This window comes from Colletotrichum godetiae (assembly GCF_030913485.1).
Source record: "Colletotrichum godetiae strain CBS 193.32 chromosome Unknown BDP55scaffold_22, whole genome shotgun sequence".
NCBI classification, from domain to species: Eukaryota; Fungi; Ascomycota; class Sordariomycetes; order Glomerellales; family Glomerellaceae; genus Colletotrichum; species Colletotrichum godetiae.
In genome coordinates, this window is record NW_026851270.1 from 504920 (window position 1) to 527659 (window position 22740).

At 53.3% G+C, this 22740-nt stretch overlaps 10 protein-coding genes across 10 annotated transcripts; 6 read left to right on the top strand and 4 right to left on the bottom strand.

Annotated features, from left to right (window-relative positions):
* Window positions 1–8: 8 nt before the first annotated feature.
* On the bottom strand, window positions 9–881 carry BDP55DRAFT_161665 (uncharacterized protein). Its single transcript, XM_060565685.1, has 2 exons — window positions 479–881; window positions 9–402 (listed from the first exon to the last, which is right to left on the bottom strand). Exons 1-2 carry the CDS (start codon window positions 741–743, stop codon window positions 296–298), a joined length of 372 nt encoding a protein of 123 aa, XP_060429281.1. The 5' UTR covers window positions 744–881; the 3' UTR covers window positions 9–295.
* Window positions 882–1942: 1061 nt separating this feature from the next.
* On the top strand, window positions 1943–3355 carry BDP55DRAFT_552833 (regulator of chromosome condensation 1/beta-lactamase-inhibitor protein II; the record flags this gene model as incomplete). The annotated part of the gene is made up of 3 exons (XM_060569243.1): window positions 1943–2422; window positions 2477–3083; window positions 3138–3355. The coding sequence occupies 3 exons, from the start codon at window positions 1943–1945 to the stop codon at window positions 3353–3355; spliced, it is 1305 nt and encodes a 434-aa protein (XP_060429282.1).
* Window positions 3356–3372: 17 nt separating this feature from the next.
* Window positions 3373–5439, bottom strand: BDP55DRAFT_161662 (fungal-specific transcription factor domain-containing protein). Its single transcript, XM_060565684.1, has 3 exons — window positions 4677–5439; window positions 4162–4606; window positions 3373–4098 (listed from the first exon to the last, which is right to left on the bottom strand). Exons 1-3 carry the CDS (start codon window positions 5155–5157, stop codon window positions 3390–3392), a joined length of 1635 nt encoding a protein of 544 aa, XP_060429283.1. The 5' UTR covers window positions 5158–5439; the 3' UTR covers window positions 3373–3389.
* A 2427-nt stretch (window positions 5440–7866) lies between these two features.
* BDP55DRAFT_161693 (uncharacterized protein) lies at window positions 7867–8638 on the top strand. Its single transcript, XM_060565687.1, has one exon. The coding sequence runs from the start codon at window positions 7956–7958 to the stop codon at window positions 8439–8441; it is 486 nt and encodes a 161-aa protein (XP_060429284.1). The 5' UTR covers window positions 7867–7955; the 3' UTR covers window positions 8442–8638.
* Window positions 8639–8835: 197 nt separating this feature from the next.
* Window positions 8836–10551, top strand: BDP55DRAFT_632450 (major facilitator superfamily transporter; the record flags this gene model as incomplete). Its single annotated transcript, XM_060572425.1, has 2 exons — window positions 8836–8994; window positions 9052–10551. The coding sequence occupies 2 exons, from the start codon at window positions 8836–8838 to the stop codon at window positions 10549–10551; spliced, it is 1659 nt and encodes a 552-aa protein (XP_060429285.1).
* A 408-nt stretch (window positions 10552–10959) lies between these two features.
* On the bottom strand, window positions 10960–11612 carry BDP55DRAFT_161696 (uncharacterized protein). The gene has a single exon (XM_060565688.1). The coding sequence runs from the start codon at window positions 11446–11448 to the stop codon at window positions 11116–11118; it is 333 nt and encodes a 110-aa protein (XP_060429286.1). The 5' UTR covers window positions 11449–11612; the 3' UTR covers window positions 10960–11115.
* Window positions 11613–14754: 3142 nt separating this feature from the next.
* On the top strand, window positions 14755–15695 carry BDP55DRAFT_161726 (uncharacterized protein). Its single transcript, XM_060565689.1, has one exon. The coding sequence runs from the start codon at window positions 14977–14979 to the stop codon at window positions 15583–15585; it is 609 nt and encodes a 202-aa protein (XP_060429287.1). The 5' UTR covers window positions 14755–14976; the 3' UTR covers window positions 15586–15695.
* A 742-nt stretch (window positions 15696–16437) lies between these two features.
* On the top strand, window positions 16438–17782 carry BDP55DRAFT_161737 (pectate lyase B). Its single transcript, XM_060565690.1, has one exon. The coding sequence runs from the start codon at window positions 16534–16536 to the stop codon at window positions 17524–17526; it is 993 nt and encodes a 330-aa protein (XP_060429288.1). The 5' UTR covers window positions 16438–16533; the 3' UTR covers window positions 17527–17782.
* A 270-nt stretch (window positions 17783–18052) lies between these two features.
* Window positions 18053–19502, bottom strand: BDP55DRAFT_552728 (metalloprotease; the record flags this gene model as incomplete). Its single annotated transcript, XM_060569229.1, has 3 exons — window positions 18053–18474; window positions 18526–18744; window positions 18857–19502. 3 exons carry the CDS (start codon window positions 19500–19502, stop codon window positions 18053–18055), a joined length of 1287 nt encoding a protein of 428 aa, XP_060429289.1.
* Window positions 19503–21635: 2133 nt separating this feature from the next.
* BDP55DRAFT_694221 (Sec63 Brl domain-containing protein) lies at window positions 21636–22715 on the top strand (the record flags this gene model as incomplete). Its single annotated transcript, XM_060577323.1, has 3 exons — window positions 21636–22205; window positions 22239–22565; window positions 22593–22715. 3 exons carry the CDS (start codon window positions 21636–21638, stop codon window positions 22713–22715), a joined length of 1020 nt encoding a protein of 339 aa, XP_060429290.1.
* Between the last annotated feature and the right edge of the window lie 25 nt (window positions 22716–22740).

Below are 22740 nucleotides of genomic sequence, written 5' to 3' on the forward strand. Positions count from 1 at the left end.
TCTTCTTGTTTAAAGAGTTCATTGCGTTGTTCATTAAGGTAGCTTGGGAAACGTCGACACAACTCTGCCCTTAAGCAGAGCCAGCAATTCATAGTCCAAAGTCGTCCACCCAGATCAATTTTCAACATTGTGGAGACCATCCTGTGCCTTTCAAGGACACTCTCGTCGGCTTCTAAACGTCTCCTCGCGGAATCGGAATTGGACTCGGACTCAAGGCGGGAATTCGTCCCCAAATACTGTCGAGTTTGACCTCATCATATGCTTTTATCATTTAATGCTTCGCGATGCCCAACCCTCAGTTTCCATCCAAGCGACGACCAATATAAGAATGAACATCAGGCACGCAAACATTCGACACATTCGTCGCCAGATTCTGACACTCGGCATCCGTATACAACTCAACTATTCCCACCAAGTCAGCAAAACCACTCATTCACCACTCAATCTTTCCCTCCCCCAGAAACAAACAATAACTCACAGCTGAAAACAGGCGTAAGCCCGCTCGCCGAAAACTTCTTATACGTAGAATTATCAATCCCAACCGGAATCTGGTGACACTGTCCAACATAATCGGGCGGAATCGCCATGGCCTGCCCGCGCAGCGTTCCCGTCTCCATCTGCAGCGGGTTCCCCGTGCAATCGGAGGCGGCGTCGTAGAACATTTTGATGGTGCCCATGATTGGTGTCGCGGTCGCGGTGGCGGCGAGGGCTGCGAGGGCGGCGGCAAGGGTTGTGAGCTGCATTTTGTGATGTCGTAGGTGGTCGGCGAATGTTATTGGACTAGTTAATGAGTATCGGGAATAGGATCGAATGTCTACGTTGAAGAAGAGGGTGTTCTCGAGTATTTAAGTCAATTCATGCGGTGAGATCACTTCCGCCGACATACTGGGGTTGTTATTGTTGTTGTGGAACTCCTTTCCTATATTAATATACGATTTCTACGGGGAACAAGGAAACTTGGCGGTCTTGGTCCCCTCCAAGCCTCCATTGATCTACAAAAAAGGTTCGCTGGAAGCTCGTATTTTCAGTGTTTATTTTCGTTCATGCAAAAGGGAGAAGGCTCCACCGGCCGGCCCTCCCGTTCATCCAGTCAATGAGCAATCCGCCTCCAAACAAGGATGGCACTGTTCGACAGTGACGATTCTCGCAGAGAATAAGGTTTTCGGTAGTGACCGGGACCGACGTTTTGCGGCTCTAGAAGAAGAGATTCTCTGGAGAAGAGGGTGAAGTACTCGGATTCATCCTGCCAACTGCCCCAAGATCATGAGAGAAACTGATCGACCGATTGATTGTCTTCTTCAGTACCGAGAAAGGCAGACCTCTATTTTGCCAGACTGCTTTACCGTAAAACACCATGCGCCTTCTTGAGAGGAAGCGTCAAGTACTGAGGAAAAGGGACAATCTCACTCCTCTTCGGCCTAAGCCACACAACTTCATCGACGTCCAAATAAACTCGCAATTGAACACACGCTTATCAATACATGTATACTGTCGTGTCGTTCCAAGTGACTAATCCATCACCCCATTCGCAAAGGATTCATCCTCTGCCTGCACCACAAATGAAGACTTCGACAATGATTGGCCAATGGCTCCAGGCACCACCAGGCACCAGCTGTGCCTTGGTGGCCCAGAATGCCGAGTGACTAAGCGGGATGAGGTAAGCCGAGTGACCTCCTGCTCGAAATGGTCCAAGCGTCTTGACTCTGGATTGCCATACAAGAAGAGGTCCAACTTCGCCCAAGAGTTGGCGATGGATAGCTTTCGCGGAACATTGTCTTGCTTGCTACTAGTATCAAGAGTGAAGAAGGACTGGAGTATATCTGGAGAGACTTTTAGTTCAGATAGCGACTTCTCCACCGCAATTTACTCAGCAGTCTTGAAGCTGGTTTAACTCCACCAAAGCAGCTTTCGGCTTACACGACACCACAACACCACAACGCCAATGCTGTTAACAGTCACACAGAATGTTCGCGCAGCCAACAACCGACATCAAGCACACAACAACGAACACCGACGCCCCGAGAGACCTACACAAATCCTCGACGTCAATGTCTGGGGAAGCGGCGAAAACAGCGAACTAGGCCTCGGCCCCCGTGTCACCGGCGCCCCGAGACCTCGTGCGCAAAAGCTTCTACAAGCCTATGACATTGTCCAGATCTCCGCCGGGGGCATGCATTGCGCCGCATTCACCAACGACGGCGAGGTGTTGACGTGGGGTGTCAACGACGACGGGGCACTGGGTCGAGTAAAGCCCTCAGATGCACCAGAGGAGGGTCCGCAAGACTTGCTGGATCCGTTCGAGAGTACACCTGGGCCGGTGCGTTTCGAAGATGACCTCGATATCGTCCAGGTTGCGACGACTAATAGCGCATGCTTCGCTCTCACTTCCGAAGGATCTGTGTACGGCTGGGGTAGTTTTGCTGTAAGTCCATCATCTTGTCTTCCCTCCCTACTTATCCCCGCTAACAACCCTCAGGGAGGAGACGGCAACTTTGGCTTCCTATACGACAAGCCACCTCAAACTACCGAACGTCATCCCGTGCCTATTCCCGGCCTGAATAATATTGTGGAACTAGCCGGCGGCGCCAACCACGTCCTCGCTCTCACCCGAGACGGCGATGTCTTTGCCTGGGGTTCTGGCGAACAAAACGAACTAGGCAGACGCCTACTCGCCCGCCGTCGCTTCGAGAGCCTCATCCCCCAGCGCGTAGGTCTACCCAGACACCAGACAGCCAAGATCTTTGTGGGATCGCATCATAGCTTCGCCATCGATGTCCGTGGAAAAGTCTGGGCCTTTGGGCTGAACAACTTTGGCCAGTGCGGTGTCCCGACACGGGAGGATACTGGCTTTACGACAATCATATCGCCGACAATCGTCAAGAGCCTCAAGGGGCACTCGATCCACCACATCGCCTGCGGCCTTCACCATTCCATTGCTTGTACCAACGAAGGGAAAGTCTTGGTTTGGGGCCGGTGCGATGACGGCCAAATGGGCATCGATCTGAACGCCGTACCTCACGAGGACATCATCTTCGACGCGAGAGGGAGACCAAGAGTACTAAACGTACCGACCGTCGTTCCTGGTATGTTTCTCTCAGCTTTGAGCCTAAGATCCAAAACTGACCAGCCCCTTTTAGTACCAAGCGTCGACTATGTGGCGGCTGGAATCGACAATTGCTTCGCAGTTTCTCAAGGTGGTGACGTAGTTGCCTGGGGGTTCTCAGCCAGCTATAACACCGGACTTGGGACCACTGATACCGTGAGAGAACCAACCGAGATGCGTCGCAGTGGTGCTCTGATGTTCGTCGACGCGGGCGGCCAGTTCGGTATCTCAGCAGGGCCACGCTTGCGTTGAGCTTCAAAAGTTCCTTTCCACTTCTTGTGCCCCTTCACACAATAAGGAAGTTGAGGTTCGAAGTCCTGAGCTTCTGGACCCAGGTGCGTTCCGTCTGCGTGTCTGGGTCCACAGACTCCTCGAGGTTCCAAATCGTCTGCAAAGTATCCATGGCGGTCATGATGAAGCCCCAAGGAGTCGCAATCATGAGTCTCTTCAGCCGATCGAGAATCCATTTTCGTCTTTCCGGATCAGTGGTCCCAGCACCAGCAATAAACGTCGGCAAACACGTCGCCTTGAAATTAGGGTCTTCGTCGTGAATACATGAGAGGTGGTAGAACATCTGGCTGTCTAGCTCATCGCGGTCGACGGGTACCAGTATCGAAGCGGACGGGAGGGCATGTAGGATATACAAGCATGCAGCAAGCCTGTGGGCGGAACCGGCATGGATTCGACTTTCGACCGGAATGTGTTTAAAGTAGGAAATGGTACGCGGCTCATACGCCCAGTCATGGGTATCGAAGGACAAAGCCTGCTCGAGCAGATGCGCCGCGGCTTGGGCTATGGATGCCGCAGACTCAAGGTCATCCGTGGGCTGGTTCGACAGCTGTGATGCTGCCAAGAGAATCTGCAAAACATCAGGTGGACAGCAGAGATAGCTGTTGGCAGTAGCTTTGCCAAGAACCGCAGAGGCCTGAGAGGCTTGGTAGTACGACTTGGCAGTTGGCGTCTCCTGGTTGAAGGCAGAGGCCAAGATATAATAGCTTAGGGTGAACAGTGTTAGCCTAGATAATTTCCGTTGCCCAACATCAGACACATCAACTCACATGAAGCAATCCGACATAACATAATCTCGTAGGGCAACATCTGCGGTGGAGGCGGGGTTCAACAAGGTCATGATTCGGCCCGCGCCTTCGAGATGGGGCTTCCAGCCGCCGTGCCCGCTCTCAATCAGCTCCACGTTGACGAAGAAGAGTACGGAAGCTAGTACCACGTCCCCGCCGACGCCGCCAATGTCCTGTAAGGCTGAGGAGAGCAGGCGCAGGGCCTTGTGCTTGGCAACCAGGGCATCGGTTAAGGCTTGCCGGGCGTTTAGATCGGACTCTGGATCTGAGGACAGGGCGCGGGACAGATTAGACATGTGGGCTGCGGAGGCGGCGACGATGATGTGCTGCAGCAAGGGGTGTGCTTTGGTCAACGGGATCAGGGAGCGGAAGGGGTTCCTGTCTGGGAGGTCCCAGGAGACGAGATCCCTACAGACGCGGGTGGTGACTGCGGAAGCGACCGAGTTAGCCGTTCTAGCGTCTTCCCGAGAGATTGGATCAGGAGGTGTGAATATTACAGTAAGAGAGGTAGTGGCGGTAGTGATGCTCCACGCCCTGAAAGAGAGGATCGACGAGGGTCCAGGGTGCCGACTGGGTTTCGGTGCCGGCGGGCCGGACGGCAGAGACGACGAGCGCGGTGGAGTCGTTTTCGGCAGATTCGGCAGAGGCCGAAGGGTCCTGGGGCTGGAGGCCCGAAGCGGAAGAAGCGGGGGAAGAAGAGGCTGAGGCTGAGGGCTTGCGCTCGAGGGTGGAAGTCCGCGACATCGGGATCATGCTGGTGGTGGTATCGGCCGAGAAGGTGATGGAGGTCTTGCCGGCGAGCTTGCCGCGGCTGGCGACGCCCTCTGTCCAGCGGAAGAGCTTCCCGTAGCCAAGACATTCCTGCCCGCCGACTGTACACTTGTGGCAGTGGGGATAGGAGCGGTCACAGCGGAGGCGGCGGCGGCGACAGTTGTGACATGGCTTCGTCGGGGCGTTGAGCATGTCGATGCGGGACATTGCAGCTGGTTGCAGGTAGCCGCAGGTGCGGCTCTCAAGGTGCGCGTCAGCGCGAGTGCGAGAGTGGGCGACCGGCGATGCGGGCGTGTGCGCGGTATCCAGGCTCTAGACTCTAGAGTGAGGTAATCTCGAGTCTCGGCGGGCGGTGGGTAAGGTTCCCGTCGTCTCCCCAAGGGCCCAAAGGCGCAAGATCGAATCCAGAAACGGAAGTAAGCTGTCTTTGTGGTAACGATAACGTAAAACAGACAGGGTCAGACAAAGCTTGCTTTAGTCAATGGGCGTTGGACGGTTGTCGAGGCGGCTGGTGAGAGGATCTTGGTAGTGGTTTCTATGGGAAGCGGTGGTTGTGACCGGGCAGTGGTTCGGTTGACGCAGATACTGCCTCAATGGAGAAAAGAAGCGTCAAGACATGCATGACAAGCAGATCCAAGATTGGTAATCGGAGGGGTCCTGTTGTGTTGGTAGACGCGGGGATGGATGGCAGGCCGCAGAATGGCAGATGAGCGTCAGAGAGGGCTCGTTTGCGCCAATTTAGAGGGGGAGACAAGATCAGATTGGGTGAAGATTAGGAGGGTTGGCAGATAAGGTGGGTGACGTTGAGCGACAGTTTCATGCGGAGGATGGAGAGTCCGAGACTCCAGTAGTCCAGCCCTGTAGATAGTAGTAAAATGCGATTGGAAATGTTATGGCGGTGACGCTGTTGCCGGTACTGGAGGTTGAGGTGATGGGAATCGTGAAGCTTCGATTCGGTGGCCGAAGTCAGCGGCACACAGATGCCGTCCGATAAGAACCGATAAGATGGAGCACTAGGCTTAATCCGGAAGCCAAGCCACAAGTCGTGCATTTGCAGTCTCCATATTTTCTTCTCGAAGCCGAGGAGCACGGACGGGATAGTCGACGCTTGGTTCGTCAAATAGTTTGACCTTTGCTGAGTCACCACTTCTTGACAGATGTACTAGACTCAATGTGGTCTGCTGCGTCTGAAGAACCCCACAAATTGTCGTTCCATGTCGCAACAAAGAACCAACCAGAAGAAAGGATGTGTCAAACGCACCTCACTTCGGAGAGAACTTTCGCATCTTCGCCATGTCCAGCACTCCAGCCCTTCACACCTTCCATTGACACCTTGAATTACGGAGGTGCGTCTCAATAGTCCTTGCAGTTGCTGCCAAGACCAACCCCTGCCATAGACAGGGGAGTCGACAAAGGGCTGGCTAGGGTATATACAAGCGGCAGAATTCGGCCACTTCCACCTACTGTAATTATTATCAATTTAGCAATAAAAAGTCGTCAATTAAGGTTAATTAGTAGTCGTTTAACAGTATAATCCAGCCCGACGACCCTCTTTATATTCATTGCCGCCCTCTAGGGTAATTATCTATTAGATATAGTAAGGTACCCTTTTTATTTATTTCTAGATCTCTTCTTACGGTAATATTTTCCAGTACTCTTACTAGTAACGTATTGCTTTGGCCCGTGACAAAGGCGCCCCCTTCCTGGTAGTCTATCTCTTTATCCACGGCCAACAAGGTTTAATAGGATTAAGGTCAGGTAAATTACCCGGCTAGAAAAGCTTTATAATCTCGAAAAGGCTATATATATAATAGGTAAAGTAATGGTCGTAAGTAAGTACTTTATCCTCTTATACGATTAAATTACTAAGTAATCTTTTAATATAAAGGAATAATTTAGATAATAAGATCTTTTTACGGTATCTGTACTAGTTAATTCCGCCCTTACCGTTCTGTATTAATTTACCCGACTTTATATTCTAATTGAATTAAGGTTTACGGCCCGGTTAGTTCTATAAGCCTATTTGCTCTATACTACTCTCGAATTCCTACTATTAACGTCGAACGGGCTCGAGCTCTACGTTAAGCTCGGTAATCACTACGTCGGTAACCTTCCTCTTAGTAACAGTCTTAGGAATCCAACAGTAGCACGGCCCTTTTAAATTATATAAAAAAGACCCCTAAAATATAAATTCGGAATAACCCTTTTACCTCTCTCATATATACTATCTAAAATAAGCCTCGTCTAGGTAATACTAGAGCTTATAACTACTGCGGCGGTAGTTAAGGGTAACCGTAGTCTCGTCTAACTATATAACCCGCTTTTAATCGTCGAGGGTCTAGTATTAGTAGTTAAAGTACTATTTAAGTCGCTCTTACCGTATCTTTTTCGTTAAGCCTGGCTTATAGGTTAATTTAGTCTTATAAAAGCTATAATGACGAAAGATTTGCTAAATAGTTATTATAAATATGTTAATGCCCTCGTCTTTTAATAAGTCCCTAGCAATATCAGTACAGTTCTTTTCATGCTTATACCGGTCGCAGTAGACTTTACGGATAACGGTATTGTTGACCTTTTTTATCTATTTAGTTAGACGGCCACTTTAGGGGGTATCTTTATAATAGGCGGGCTTAATCGAGAAGGTAGGAGTAGTTAGGTCGAATCTGTTCTTTTTTACGTAGGTAAGAACGTCGTAAATAGTTCGAATTAGAATTTCTAGAGCCTAAGAGACCTATTCAGTAGTCTACCTAATAAGTCGACTTCGTAAAGCAAGAATCACTACCCTGACGCCTGGATCTAGCTTCTTCTTTATCGGCATCTTAGGATCCATATTAAGGAAAAAAGAGCAACGTAGTAAGTAGCGATTTAGCGGTTTTAATATTATTGTAGGATTAATAGTAGTATCGTAATGGCGGTATATAGGGTAAAATCGTTGCTATGGGCAGTGCTGGGGGGAAAATAAGTAAAGTGGGTCAAGATCAATCCCTAGGCTCTTATTGGTTCAGATGGGCAGTAATTGTGGGTCTGGGGCTTGGCAGCGACTGCAAGGACTATTGAGACGCACCTCCGTATTGTGTCATCATACCAAGGGCGTCATTTCGGTCGTCACCAAGCAGCAGAATTGCAGGTCGCATACCAATCAGAGGCAAACTAAGCGATCGAGGACCCTGGGCCGAGCCCCGGCAGGCAAATGCTCTCTCGATCCATTTTCCGTCTCATCTGCGCAAGTTTCCTCCCTCGAGCTGACTCAATCAGTATTAGTTAGCCACAGCTTAGCAATTCTCGAGCACTTTTCGCCTAGAGCAAAGTACGCAACAAAGGACATCGGAACCCAAAACTCTGTGTTCCAAAACCCGAAACGGTGGCAGTTCTTTGCCGAGAAGGGCAGCCAAGGCGCACGCCATGCTCCAACGACTTGTCTTTTGTCAGCTTTCCGAGCCATGAGCCATGTGAGGCTTCCACGCTTCTCCCCCCGCGGGCTGGAACCTTGAGAGAGCCAAGCTGGACATCTGGGACGACGGTGCCCCATCTAGGCCCGTGGGTTCGTTTGTTCTTCCCGGCGCTGGTCGTTGGTCGTTGATCCTAGGCCAGATGCAAATCCTGACGCTCCTTTTGCTCCATGTCTCCATTTCTCCACACCAGAGGCCACCCCCGATTAGAAATTCTCTGCGTCAGAGGACTTTTCTTTGATGGATCGATGGTCTGTTCCTGGCTGGTATTTAGATCTTGGAGGGACCCATTGCGATGCATCCCATGCGAATCTGGTTCTCCTACTGTCAAGCGTTGTGTTTATATGACTTAGATGATCTTCACGATACACCCCCAATAGACTCTTTGTACCTGTACACTACTTTATACCCGCTAGGTACATAGCGCACAAGACCAATGACACAGCACGACGACATCGACCGGGAAGCCGGCTCCGGCGGCCAACCCACCGAGTTCGATGTCGAGTTTCTCGGCCGACAACGGCCGGCCGTCTTCAAGTCTCAATGGGCCGAACTGGGCTTCTGCTTTTCCCTTTTGGGATCCATGTTGATGGCTGTAAGTCTCTACATGCAGTCACTCTACATCAAAGCGTAGTTTCTAATCCACAACTAGGAATACTTTGTCAGTGGCTTCCACATCATCCTCCCGCCGCTCGCAGAAGAGCTCGATATCCCCGCCGCCTCCCAAACATGGCCTTCGAGCGTCTTCTCCCTCGTCACCGGCGCATTCCTCCTCCCGCTAGGCAGGCTGGGCGACATGTACGGCGGCTACTTGACCTTTAACGTCGGCCTTGCCTGGTTCTTCATCTGGTGCCTCGTCGCCGGCTTCAGCAACAACTACATGATGCTCATCGTCTGCCGAGCCCTCCAAGGCCTCGGCTCCGCCGCCTACCTTCCCGCCGGCATCATGCTCCTCGGCAAGATCTACCGCCCGGGGCCCCGCAAAAACCTCGTCTTCGCCCTGTACGGCGCCTTTGCGCCCATCGGCTTCTTCTTTGGTATCCTCATCGGCGGTGTATCGGGCCAGTTCCTCAACTGGCGGTGGTACTTTTGGCTCGGCAGCATCGTCCTGGGTGTCATCGCCGCCGTGTCTTTCATCACGATCCCGCGCGATTACCGTGACAAGCGCCAGGAGATCCGCATGGACTGGTGGGGCGCCGCGACCATCGTCCCCGGCCTATTGCTCGTGGTCTATGCCATCACCGACAGCTCGCACGCGCCGCAAGGCTGGGCGAGCCCCCAGATCCTCGTGACTCTCATACTAGGCGTCGTCTTCCTCGTCGCGGCGTGGTATGTCGAGAGCCGCGTCTCCGCGAACCCGCTGCTGCCAGGCGACCTGTTCGCCCCCAAATCCATGAAGACGCTCGTGGCCGCTCTCTTCTTCGCCTACGGCACCTTCGGCCTCTTTCTCTTCTACTCGAGCTTCTACATCGAGACAGTGCTGCACATGTCGCCCTTGCTGACGGCCGTGTGGTACGTGCCCCTCATCGTCGGCGGCATCATGATCGGCACCGTCGGCGGCTTCACGCTGCACCTGCTCCCCGGAAGAGTCCTCCTCGCCATCTCGGGCACGGGCAACCTCTTGAGCGTGCTGCTCTTCGCCATCATGCCGGATAACCCCAACTACTGGGCCTACGTCTTCCCCGCCATGATCTGCGGCACCATCGGCATCGACATTACCTACACGGTCAGCAACGTCTTCATCACGACGAACCTGCCCAGCCACCGCCAGGGTCTTGCCGGCGCGCTCATCAACAGCCTCCTGTTTCTCGGCATCAGCTTCTTCCTCGGCATCGGCGACGTCGTGGTCGGCGAGACCACCGGCCTGGGACTCAAGAAGAGCTACCAGGCGGCCTTTTGGCTTGCCACCGGCGTCGCTGCTGTCGCGCTGGTGCTCTACGCTCTCGTTCGCATCGGTTCCGCAAAGAGCGATCTCACGATGGAAGAGCGTGAGCAGCTCGCGGCGGCGGAACAGGCTCGCGCGCGGTCGTCGGACAACGCATCGACAATGCACGAGGATGCAAATGACCAAGACGCTTCGGCGACGGCGACCGACACCGATGCGGAAAAATGTAAGCCGTCTGCGCCGGAGGAACAAGTCCCGGGGAGGTGAATGGACCGGCCGACTACCAGGTCTACCGTTTACGACTGTCACGTTTGATGAATATTCCTTCCGACTTTGGTTGTTGACCGCCTCGAGAAAGAAGAAGGGCGCACGCATAACGTCGTATGGACTAGACAAATTAATTGACTCGAAAGATGTGGAGAGCGCGAAAACCAATATGTTTGCCATACGGCAACGAGATTGGGTAATACGCCGCGCTTCCCCTCCCAACTTCTCAACATGGGGAGGATGAGGATCATCCATCACGGGGACGCAACCTGTCGGGCGCAGAGATTCCACCATGGATCTTGAGGAGAAATTGAACGAAAACGAACCAGGCGAGACATATTGACGTGTACGCACTCGAGAGTCATGGCAGGTAGAGAGACTTTCTGCCTCGCACCGAGAGACCGCGGTTCTGAGGATATTAACAGGCCCAAAAAAAAAAGAGAAGAGGCGAACTCCACACTACAATCCTGGATTCCGCGGAACCTCCTCAAGGCTCGAGGGCTCATGGGCGGAGGTTGCATTGAAATGCGCCCAGCCCATTTTCCTCAACCAAGGAATTTTCACTCAGGCTCGTACCGCCCGCCAAGTCTTCTGTGCCCAGAAGAACCTTTCGCCCGCGCGGCGCACGGGAGCGGGAAAGAAGCACGTCTTTCTTGGCTTCGCCACTTGTTCCTGAGCGCCGAGATTTGAACAACACAGGGGGAAACACAGCAGAGCCAAGAAGATCAACGCTCTGCAGCACTGAAGGCTCTCCTCCATGAAAAAAATAAATAAAAAAAGTCTTGGGAGCCAAGGGTTGGAAACTGCCAACTCTCCGAGATACCCGTCTTGGCAACGCTTCTTGGCATTGATCGATTTACTGTGAGAAGGCTGAGTGGTGGAACGACGACATGACATCTACACTATGCGCAAGAGACTGCCATTGCGGTGTGGGAATCGCATTTGTTGGAGACTTGGAAATCCCACCTAAAGAAAGGCAAATGCGCTGATCGGTGTGGGTTTTGGCTGACAAGTTACAAGAAGGAGGGGGGGGACGGGAGCACGAGGTTAATTAGGCTCGTTTTGGGATTCCCGTCAATGGTAGCACAACAATAATCAATTTTGGGTTGTCTACCTCATAATCCACTCCTTGATCACTTCACAAGTTCACATACCTCAAAGTGACAGAGAGTACGGTACGGATACACATACTGTAAAAGGTGTATTGTCACATTGGTGCAGGGCTCAGACCAGGCGACCAGGGCGGCGCATGGAAACGCAAATGATTGCTGGAGACGTGAATAAAGTGGCAGAGAGGGGCGGGGGTTCCCATCTAGTCGCCAATAAGCAACAATCTACGCAAGTTTCACTAGCAAGTTTACAGAGTACGTCAATGTTCGATACTCTGACTGGTGGCCCCTTCTTGTCCGTAGTAGTGCACATCCATGATCTGGCCCTGCTTTATGGATGTTCTGGCGACCTTGTTCCTTATTCGTGGACTCTGAGTCCGGTCATGGAGTATGCAGTAGAGAGAAACCTCCCACCGGCTTGGAGCAGTGAACAACCACACAGCCGAGACAACAACTCCAGGTCACCTGTCACTGCTCAGTGTAACCAAAAACTACACCCCCGATTCCCCGAACATCACTGATCCATCGTCCGAAGTACTCCGTACGCCGTGTTCAGCGGTCAGGATCGGCCGGTGGGGTTTAACTTGGGTTGACTTGGGTCCGTGTGTTGTGCGCCCATCCGAGGATGAGGGACTGCTATGAAGACCCTCCCGACGTAAGGGGTTCATATTTTCGAGATGGACACCCCTACCAGGGGGGCCTAGGAGTAGAACTGGAGCAGCAAATCCATTTCAGGGAACAATCCGGGTACGCGCCGACGACTTCCATTCCGTTCCAAAATTGGCAGCTCCAGCGCCAACATAACATCAAGGTTTGAGGCGCTAGAATTTAAGGTAGGCGCCGGGAGAAGACGACATCGGCAGAATAAGCATCGGAGAACGGAACGAACGGCTTCAAAGACGAGAGATCAGACCCCAAAGACGGCAAATATCAAAGTAAGCATCGGGGAACGGGACGGACGGCTTCAGTAGACTGCTAGATAGACTCAATAGGATGAACCACATGAACTTTAGCATACAGCCCCATACACTGATAGCGGTAGTTGGTATCCGTAAGGTAGTTGACGGTACGGAATAGTGATCCCCCATTCCAGCCTCGCGAAAGCCAAGAAAAAGAGGCCGCATTCCTCTGCCGCTTTCCAAAGTCCCAAGACTCCGAGAGAGCCCAGGCCGCGCAACTCTTGCCTCCCTTTGAACCTCGTCTTCGAAATCAAAAAAAGGCTTGGTACTCAATAAAAGTATTGTGCAATATGCGACTTGCCTACCCAATCTCCGGGCCGACGTTGAAACAGGACGGTTGGCCATATTAACAAATCGTGGCAAAGGACAATAGAAAATAGGGGCGTGTGACGTTCTCCCCTCCCCCGTCCAATGGTGCGGAACACGCCAAGCAAATCGAGGCCCCAGCTGTAGCCTGCGCGTCCCGACAAGGCCAGTGCCCAGACCCGGGAAGAGGGAGCAAAAACGTGGTTGCTTGAAGTTTCTCTGGCTTTTGCTGAACTCAATTGCTATTGATTCATAGCTGTGAGTTATCGAGTAGTTCGAGGCACCTACCAAGAGGAATAGTTGAACCCAAATAATGGTACTGAACTCCGGGAACCGAGTCCGGGTTGCTGGCCTTCGGCTCCGGCACACATCTCACGACATCAAGCTTTCCACAGTCCGATGTCCTCTATGGAGGTTAGGCCCGGCAGTTCAGTACCTGACAGGTCTCCGCGCTTTCTTTCTCCAGCAAGACCAGTTGACCCAGCAGCACCCAAGAAGGGGGGAAAAGGGGGGGAAATGCAGAGAGAAAAACCTCCTGTAATCCTGTGAAGAGCTCCACCGTATTCTCCACGATCTAGTTATTCAGGGAGAAACGAACTGCAGGCTCCGAGTCTCCGACACTCAGTACGGAGTAGCCCGCTGTGAGCAGTGACCACTGATGACAAGTCACAAAACTGCTGGCTGGCTGGCCTGCTGCTGGCACTGCTGCGCAAGCGTGGCAGGCAGAAAAAGGAAGCGGGGAGTATAGGTATCCCAACTGGGCATTCGTAGGCCTTGCTTTGCTTGAAGCTTGCGTAGTGTAAATGCGGGCTGCTGTTGTTGCTGCTGCTGCTGCTGCTGCTTGCTGCGGACAATAAGCGCCACGCTCCGGCGGCAGGGTTGGCTGACAATCTGGCAGTTGAATGACGGGAGTGACAGCCTGCATATCCCACGCATCCCTCGCCGCAGAGACTGCAGTCTGCGAGAGAGGCGTTCTGACTGGTGCGACAACCTGAACCTGAAGCTCAGAGATGGCCCGGGCATAGAGACGCAGAGACGAACTCCATGTGCAAGTTGGCTGTACAGATATTGCCGGCGTAAAGCCTTTCGAAGGTGTCAGGGAGTTGGCTAGTTACGTAGCGCTACTAATTAGAGTCTCGCATGACTCTGGAGAGCTTCCGCGTAAGAATATCCGTACTCAGTTACAACACTGAAGAGTCGATACCCAAATCAGAAGAGTCAAGCTCGCCACGAGTTAACGCTAGGTGACGGAGAAATACCTTATCTGAGACAGATCCTTGCCCCCACAACTCTACCTGATTTTAAATTTAATATACGCCGGGACCATCAACCCCACTCGAGCCATTCCCGTTCGGTATCCCTGACATCTTCATCCCCCGGTCGCCTGACCCCCGAGCCGCCGACCCAACGACAACGGCGACGACAACGACCCAGAACTTCCTCTCTTCAGTCTCCATAGACCATGAGTCCACCAACTCCATCCTCCGGCCTCCGGTTGACGGGTCTGCCTCCGAACGCGGGAACGACAGGACGAGAAAGGGAACCAACGTAAACGACCACACGCCCCTCCCCTGGCCCTTCGACAACCGACGACACGACTTCCTCATTACAGCTAGCGCCTTCGTCTTACGGTCTTCTTCTGTCCATTCCCGGAACCACCAACTCGATTAAACAACTGGACCCTGCGGTAAGTGGGAGTTGGATCAAGTTGTTCAACTCCGTCGGTGAATATTCTGGGAAAAACCTAGGAGAAGAAAGGGTAACTACGTCCGCAAGCCTGCAGAATATGGGGGGACATCCTGAAATTCTGCTCACCTGCTCCGTACTCACCTTTTTTCTGGACTCTTTTTTTTTTTCTGCCTCTATCCCCCCTTTCGGACCCAAACTTGCTCAACCCGCACTATTGAGCGACTGCCGTGATTGAAGGGGACCCATTTACGGAGGCCTCGAGTGCGTTTTCTTCTTCTGCTTTTGTCCGAAAATATCGACTTGATGCCCTGGACCCGGGTAACTGACGTTGCCCCCGGGGAACCAGTATTGAGGCTCTTCCGATGGTTGACAACTCCACCCACGGTACTGGGCCTGATCCGATGCCCAGTGCCCCCCGTTCTCTTCCCCCCTTTTGCCATAATCTGATCCGTGAGCAGGAAGAGCCGAAGAGGGTATCCGTACGGACAGGTACCATGGTCCGTAGGGAAGAAAAGGAATCATCATCGAAATCCTTCCAGTATATTCTCCTCGAGTTTCAACGATACTTACAACCCGTCCCATATTCTCGGACTCCCTCCATGTTCCATTCCTCTCCACACACCCCTGTAACACGTCGTCCGCCTTCGTCTCTTTTTTTTTCTTTCATCCCATCAATCATCCCCTGGCTTCATTTCGAAGCCCACATCCCTCTATATACCCTGGCTCGTTTCCAAACGTCAACTCGCTCTTACTGGCTTAGTCTGTGTCTTGGCGGAATATCGACCAAACACCTCCTGGCCTGCGTTTCCCCTAAACAAACGAACCACCATCTCTCAGCTCGTACCACACCACCAGTCCACCACCACACACCACCACATGGTCCCCAATGGTCAACCTTTTCCGTCCCGTCTATTCGTGCGATTTCAAGTTCAAGATCGCAGGCCCCGGGTACCGCTTCACTGCCACCGTGACATTGAGTCGCCCGTGCTTCATGCTCGAGGGCAACCGGCATGTCCCTTTCTGGGTCTTCTGCTTTGTCCCAGTGCTTCCTTTTCAGGTTCATGTTCAATATACTACAAGCTCTTGTCATGTTTTGCCCTTCCCGCCCTATGTATCCGTACTACGTAGTGTATTTCCTACCGCCAACCTTCTCCATCATCCCTGCGCGTGACGCGATGAGCAGCGTGATCAATGAATGTACTCTATCCCGTAGCATCTGTATCCCAAAGCCCACACCCCCCCTTCCCCTTCGCCCCTTCTCTTGACTGTTTCTCCACCCACAGATGCACCCATCACGACCTCTCTCCGCCAAGGACCTCCCAACATTTGGCCCAGCCTGTCCAGGCCCAGGCAAGGCACCACGCAAGTGCCAAGCCCCAAAGCGTCGAGAGCCTCCTCCTTCCTTCTACCATACTGCTCGGCCTGGGTCCCGCTCGTGGCCTCCAATACCACCATGATCCTCGCCAAGACCAGGGATGTGCCAAGATGCGCACGCGTACGCAAGCAATCACCCCCCCCTCCTCCGGGAGTCTCCCAGAACTGAACCCAGAGAAGGGAAGACATGAACAGTACCTACTTGCAGGACAAGGGCTTGCTCGAGTTTCTCCAGAAGAGAGCCCAAAGGAAAGGGTCTTGGCCCTTGGCAACAGAAGCTTAGCCAAGAGATGTCTTGGCTCTGAATACTTAAGAACCATCCTCCTCCGACCTCACACTCACATATCCTTTTGATCTTCATCCCGCTTCACTTCCAACTTCTTCAGTCCTTCAGCTCTTCGCGCTCTTTGCATTCGTTCTCTCAGTAAAACCTCACTGCCAATACCTTCGTTCGACGTAGATCGTCAACTCCATTTTCTTTTACCACCACTACCAAAACCAAACCACAACTTAGCTCCCAGCTTATTCACACAAAAGAAGTCAAGATGAAGTTCTCTCTCGCCTCCTCTATCGCCGTCCTGGCCGCCCTGGCCAACGCCACCCCGACCCCCACCGTCGTCGACGGTTCCGCCGTCGACCCCCGTGCCGTCGAGAAGCGCGCCACCATCACTGACGCCTGCGACGTCGGATACGGCGCCGGCACCACCGGTGGCTCCGGCGGCACCACCACCACCGTCTCTACCCTGGCCCAGTTCACCGCCGCCGCCACCTCCTCCGACAAGAACGTCATCGTCGTCAAGGGCGCCATCACCGGCGCCACCAAGGTCAAGGTCGGCTCCAACAAGTCCATCGTCGGTGCCAAGGGCTCCTCCCTCACCGGTGTCGGTCTGTACATCAACAAGGCCGAGAACGTCATCATCCGCAACATGAAGATCAGCAAGGTCCTCGCGGACAACGGCGACGCCATCGGCATCCAGGCCTCCTCCAAGGTCTGGGTCGACCACTGCGAGCTCTCCTCCGACCGTGACAACGGCAAGGACTACTACGATGGTCTCCTCGACATCACCCACGCCTCCATGGCCGTGACCGTCTCCAACACCTACCTCCACGACCACTACAAGGGCTCCCTCGTCGGTCACTCCGACTCCAACTCGGCCGAGGACACTGGCAAGCTCTACGTCACCTACGCCAACAACTACTGGAAGAACATTGGCTCCCGTGTCCCCTCCGTCCGCTTCGGAAACGTCCACATCTTCAACAACTACGAGGAGAGCATCGACACCTCCGGTGTCAACACCCGCATGGGCGCCCAGGTCCTCGTCGAGTCCTCCGTCTTCTCCTCCGTCAAGAAGGCCATCACCTTCCTCGACTCCAAGACCACCGGTTACGCTACCGTCTCCGACGTCGACCTCGGTGGCTCCACCAACGACGCCCCTGCTGGCACCTTCTCCAAGCCCGACTACTCCTACACCAAGCTCGGCTCTGCCAAGGTCAAGGCCTCCGTCGTCGCCTCCGCCGGCCAGACCCTCTCTTTCTAAGTTATTAGTTGTCGGTAATAGTGGTGTGAGAATTGCTGCAATCAGCGCTGCCGGCCGTGGGATGTTTGCGTCCCCGGTTGGAAAGTACTAGGAAGAAGTACGGAATTCATGTAAATACTTTCTCTCTCTCAAGGCATCAGGCAAGGCTCTTGGCCACCTGGTTCTGTAGATATAAGTTGCCGGTTTCAACAAACTCTCAATGTCCATTCTATGCAACGTGAAAGTGACTGCCATGAAACGTAGTAACAGAAGCCAACGGTTGGCGAAGACTGATCGAGAGGCATGGTAATGAATTCGACGCTGCAGCCTAACAAGGAAATGAGACGGAATTAGGCAGCGAGATAACCGAGCCATTCGAGGGAATCAAACACTCCTAGAATTTATGTGCAGCGGAGCAGGAGAATGGTTCTGATAGGTTCTAGGTAACTCTGTTACTACGTAGACAATACTCGTGTGTTACTCAGTGGAAAGAATTGCCCCAAACATCCCATCATATGGGCTTGCAGCCAGGCGGAGGCTTCGGTTCCTAATTGCCCTTTCTGGTCACGCCGACCTCGTTCCAGGCATTTCTCACGATCTTGCCAGCCTCATCTCCATAAAGCTCCTCCGCGATCTCCGTTGTGACATCGGCAAACTGGATAAAGGTGCACTTAGGAGGGACGCGACCCGAGTTCATGGTCTTCCACCAGATGGGACCAGCCTTCTCGTACGAGAACCCGCCAAAAGCCTTTGCCGCAAGATAGAAGGCCTTGTTCGGAATGCCCGAGTAGATGTGGACACCACCGTTGTCCTCGAAAGTTGGGACGTAGTCCTTGAAATGGGCTGGCTGAGGATCCTTTCCGAATCGCGGATCGTCGTAGGCAGTGCCGGGCTCTTTCATGCTCCGCAGAGCAACGCCCTTGACACCGGGCATTATGCAGCCTTCGCCAATGAGCCAGTCGGCACTCTCTACAATGGTTGTTAGTAATGTCAACATCGTGATGGGCGATTTTAACCTACCGGCATCCTCCTTTTCGACGATCTGCTTCACGATGATGCCGAATACGTCGGAAACATGCTCGTTGAGGGCCCCGCTCATTCCCTGGTAATCGAGAGGACTGGTGTGCTCCGTCACCGCGTGGGTGAGTTCGTGTCCGATGACGTCGATGGTGCCGGTGAAGTTACTCAGGAACTCTCCGCCGTCTCCGAACACCATCTGCATACGCTCGGGGTCCCAGACTGTCGTTTGCTATTAGCGTGGTCCTAACAGCGTGAAAGCCGATGATGGTTAGGGGAATGGGGGAAGGGGGAGGGGATAGCCTAAAGTAAGTGGAACAAGAAGAGCACTTACATGCGTTCTCGTACTTCTGACCGAAGTGGACGGAGCTGATGACATGCATGTTCTTGTTGTCGATGGAAGTCCAGTCAAACCTTTCCTTGTACATCTTCAGTACCTCGCCAACGTTGTCAAACGCATCATTGACTGCCTTGTCGTCGACGGCTTTCTGGCCCTCTACACGAACCACGTCGCCAGGCAACTTGGTCTCGTCCTCGGTGTTCTTGGCGTTATAGATAGCTCGATAGAACTTGTCGTCCTTGGGAGCTTTCTTGCCGGCAGTGGCAGCGAGGGTGATCTGGCCCTGAAGACCCTCGGATTCGCCTTGCTGGACCTGCTGAACCTTTTGTTGAACACCTCTTATGTGGTCAAGATCCCTCTTGGCGCAGGCTCTGGTGTCATCGTCAACATCCGTCGAGTCGGCGATGTGCTGGAGCAAAATATCGGGAACGATGGAAGGGCGGGAGCGGGAGGAGAGTTGGTGGCGCTGGGCACGAGGGCCACCGAGAATGGCGAGTCGCTCAGCACGGCGGGTGGTGAACAGCTCGCGGAGGTTCAAAGCCTGTCTCGCGGCATGACGCTCATGCTCACTATTGCACTCGGCGTTGGCGATGGCCTTGAGCAGGTGGGGAGGAACGACATAGCAGACGTGGCCGGCCATGATAAATGACTAGGTAGTATCAAAGTTTATCTGGGAAGACGGGAGTAGGCAGTGAATGTCTCGGTAGGAAGACTCTGGTAGAGAGGCTGTGAGATTGAAGATGAGAGGATGTAAAGAGAAGTGTGGGATGTTGGGGGTTGAGGGAGGATAGAGATGAAGAAGAGGAGTCAGATAGTATGGGGAACGTCGGGGAGGATGACTTCTTATGGGAAGTAGCTCGGTGAGGAGTTAAGGGGGAGTGTGAGGAAAGGTGGCCTGGTGTCTGCCTGCCTTTCTGTTGCCTGCCGTGTGTCACTTCGAGACTTGCTGAAGACGTGGTCTTAGAACGAGGCAAGTGCAGGTTTCCAAGTTTGGGAATTGGATCCAGTTGATGGGCGCCAGTTGGTGTTGTTGCTCAGCCTTGGAGAGGCAGCCATGCAATGTAACCTTCATGGGATCTGCTGTCTTATCGCTGGCAGCTTTGGCTGGCCCTATCAGGACAGAGAAAGCCAAGACATGGCGATGCAGCTGTCGTCCAAACACCAATGTGATTGCGTGACGGGGGTTAGAGCTGTCCCGATTGGGCCGGCGTTCTTACGTTGGTACCCCTCTTCTCATCGGACAATCCACTTCTCCATCACGAATCCATCATGGGCTTTCCTGCGTAAGCCATGGAGCACGTACAGGTAAGCTAGAGAAGGTGTATGTCTTGGAAGGAACCTATAAACAGTGTACCTAGGTATCCAAGTTTTCACTGAAAACTTTAATGTCACTTTTTCAGGTCTTAGAAGTGTGAAAGGTAGACACGTCGAGAGGCAGTGAAGAGCCAGAGTTGAAAGTGAAAAACGATGCGAAAGCGACCAGATGGCGACCACCTAAAGTGCCGATAAGATAAGAGCTCCATATACCTAGGCGCGGGACTGGGGCGCAGCGGGTGTCACCCACATGCCGTAACCAGGTGTTCATGTCCAGGGGACGTGTAACTTGGTAAACGAGGTAGGAATGTGGCACAGGTGGTAAGAGTCGACGGGAGGTGAGACGGCAGATCAAGAAAAGCTTTCTTGGAGGCTGAAAGGTACTCGGAGCGTTTGCCTGTGGCGTCTGGAGTCCATCCGTTTGTTGACTTACATGCCGTTGCACGAGTGCGCCCTGTCTCACTCGGGTCCACTATCTTGGTGCATGTGTCGCTCGACGTCATTCTCCCCGTCTCACAAAACCTTGAAAATGGAGGGCAAAGCTTCGTCACTTGACGTTGGGTACGTACGAGACTCGGGGCCAGACAAATCGTTTGGCTGACGATTCTTTCCAGTTAAGAACCAAATTACCGAATCAGTCACGTCACGCCAGTCAGAGCGTAGTTCAGCTGCGCAAGGGAAAGCTGAAAAGGTGCAGAACTTCAGGCGGGTGTTAGTGCAGATAAGGTACCTTAAGGTACCTTACGTTAACTTGAGGACCCACTCCTACTGCGGGGACTGCCGGCGTCAACCCGGGCCGCAGATCGTAAGTGCCGGCTGAGCCCCGGCCAGCCCCGTTTCCCCACTAGAGCCTTTGGCGCCGACTTTACTTTGCACTTGAGCAATAAGTGCATAGAGGGAACGCTGTGCTATCTTGCTTACTCGTACGCTCATCCCGATGTGCCTTTGATGTAAGTAAGCAAGGCTCTGGCAAATGAATGCCACCAACATGCTGTGCTGAAGTGTAAGCGGGCATCGTGTTACCCCGTGGGAGGCAGACGACTTTTGTCTTCCATCTTTCTGATTAGAATGAGCCGCATTGGAAGACTCATGTTCGGTGTGGGTGGAAGTAACATCCCTCATGTGCAATGAATCTGATCTTCAAGGTAGGTGCCTTGTAGCTGGGCGAGGAAGGCAGCTTAGAAGGGGGAAAGATTAGGCAAGAAGCGCACCTGCCTCGTCATCTTCATCTTTGGGGACATAGTTAAGCGACAGAGCTTTAAATGCTCGAGGAAGGAGAGATGCCGAATGCCCCTCGAGGCTTCCATAAGTGATCTCGAGATCAAGGGGTTGCCCTTCAGTTCTCCCCTTGTTTTCCATCTATCGACGTCGATGCAATTTTTCAATTTCGATTTAGAATATACCCTCATCCGAAATCTGAGCGCACTACGCTGTAGTAGCAAGCGGTCAAGCGTTTAGGATGCCTCCTCTTCTCACCTCCAATCCAACACCCTCCAAGGGCTCTAGTTCTCAAGCTCAGTCCTCAACGCCAGCTTCTCGGCCCTCGCAGAGCACACAAGCCTCAAGGAACTCCAAGAAAGCAGCAGAACTTTCACCAGAGCACCATGCAATCATGCTCCGTCACGCGCTCTCCTCCCCAACAATCCGAGCCCTAACCTCTCTTCCTCGCGGCCCACCTCCCGAGGAGATCCTGCGCTGTGCTGCCTCCGCAACAGAGTTCCTCTCCTTCACCTTCAACCCCCTGGAAAAAGTCGCCTTCTCCCATATCAACAACGGTCCCTCCGCTCGCTGGCCCCTGAAAGAAAACCTCGCTAAGCCCTGGCACAAAGTCTTCCTCGTCGCCCAGTGCGAAGCCTCGGGCGGCGACTACGGCGATCGGCTCTCCCTCCAGGCCCGTCAGAAGCTCTTGTTGGACAAAGCTCGCATCGTCAAGATCCTGGGCCAGATTCTCCGCGCCTGCGCCGACATCATGGGTTGTCGCAAAGACGCCGTTGGCCTCAGGCGTTCCCTCGAGACCTGGCGTGCCGTCGTCTCCAAAAGCTAGGAGGGGATGACGACGGAGCTGCTGCAGGTACCCGAAATTGGGCCCAAAAAGATGGCTTCACTCGTCGAGCACGGCGTCAGAACCGTCCGCCGACTTGCTGAAATGGACTTCTTCCACATCGAGAGGGTACTCTCCCGGAACCCGCCCTTTGGTCAGAAGATTGTGCGCAGCTTGGCGCACTTCCCGCGCCTCGTACTCGCTGTTGACATACCTCAACACGACGAGGGGCCGGTGAACAGTATCATCGTCCGCGCCATCCTGTGTTGTTCGAACCGCGAGGCTCCTATCTGGAAGGAGAGAGCGCCTTGGGTCACTTTGGCGGCTGAAACCTCGGATGGTAGACTGGTCTTTTTCTAGAAGGGAAAAGTTAAGAGCCTGATGCCGAGCAAAGACCTTGTGTTCACTATCGAAGCAGCAAAAGGCGAGAAAGTGTTTGTGTGGGCGAGTTGCGAGGAGATTGCCGGAACTTATGTGACGGGCGAGGTAACCGTCTAGACTTTTGTGGCTGGAAGTATTTGAT

Bases quoted from the DNA above. Each gene is read 5' to 3' on its own strand.
- BDP55DRAFT_161665 (XM_060565685.1), bottom strand. From the start codon at position 743: ATGCAGCTCACAACCCTTGCCGCCGCCCTCGCAGCCCTCGCCGCCACC. The intron at 403-478 runs GTGAGTTATTGT...TGGTGGGAATAG, and splicing joins GCTTACGCCTGTTTTCAGCT to TTGAGTTGTATACGGATGCC.
- BDP55DRAFT_161662 (XM_060565684.1), bottom strand. From the start codon at position 5,157: ATGTCCCGCATCGACATGCTCAACGCCCCGACGAAGCCATGTCACAAC. The intron at 4,607-4,676 runs GTAATATTCACA...TCGCTTCCGCAG, and splicing joins CCGCCACTACCTCTCTTACT to TCACCACCCGCGTCTGTAGG. The intron at 4,099-4,161 runs GTGAGTTGATGT...GTTCACCCTAAG, and splicing joins GTTATGTCGGATTGCTTCAT to CTATTATATCTTGGCCTCTG.
- BDP55DRAFT_161693 (XM_060565687.1), top strand. From the start codon at position 7,956: ATGGGCAGTAATTGTGGGTCTGGGGCTTGGCAGCGACTGCAAGGACTA.
- BDP55DRAFT_161696 (XM_060565688.1), bottom strand. From the start codon at position 11,448: ATGTCATGTCGTCGTTCCACCACTCAGCCTTCTCACAGTAAATCGATC.
- BDP55DRAFT_161726 (XM_060565689.1), top strand. From the start codon at position 14,977: ATGGTTGACAACTCCACCCACGGTACTGGGCCTGATCCGATGCCCAGT.
- BDP55DRAFT_161737 (XM_060565690.1), top strand. From the start codon at position 16,534: ATGAAGTTCTCTCTCGCCTCCTCTATCGCCGTCCTGGCCGCCCTGGCC.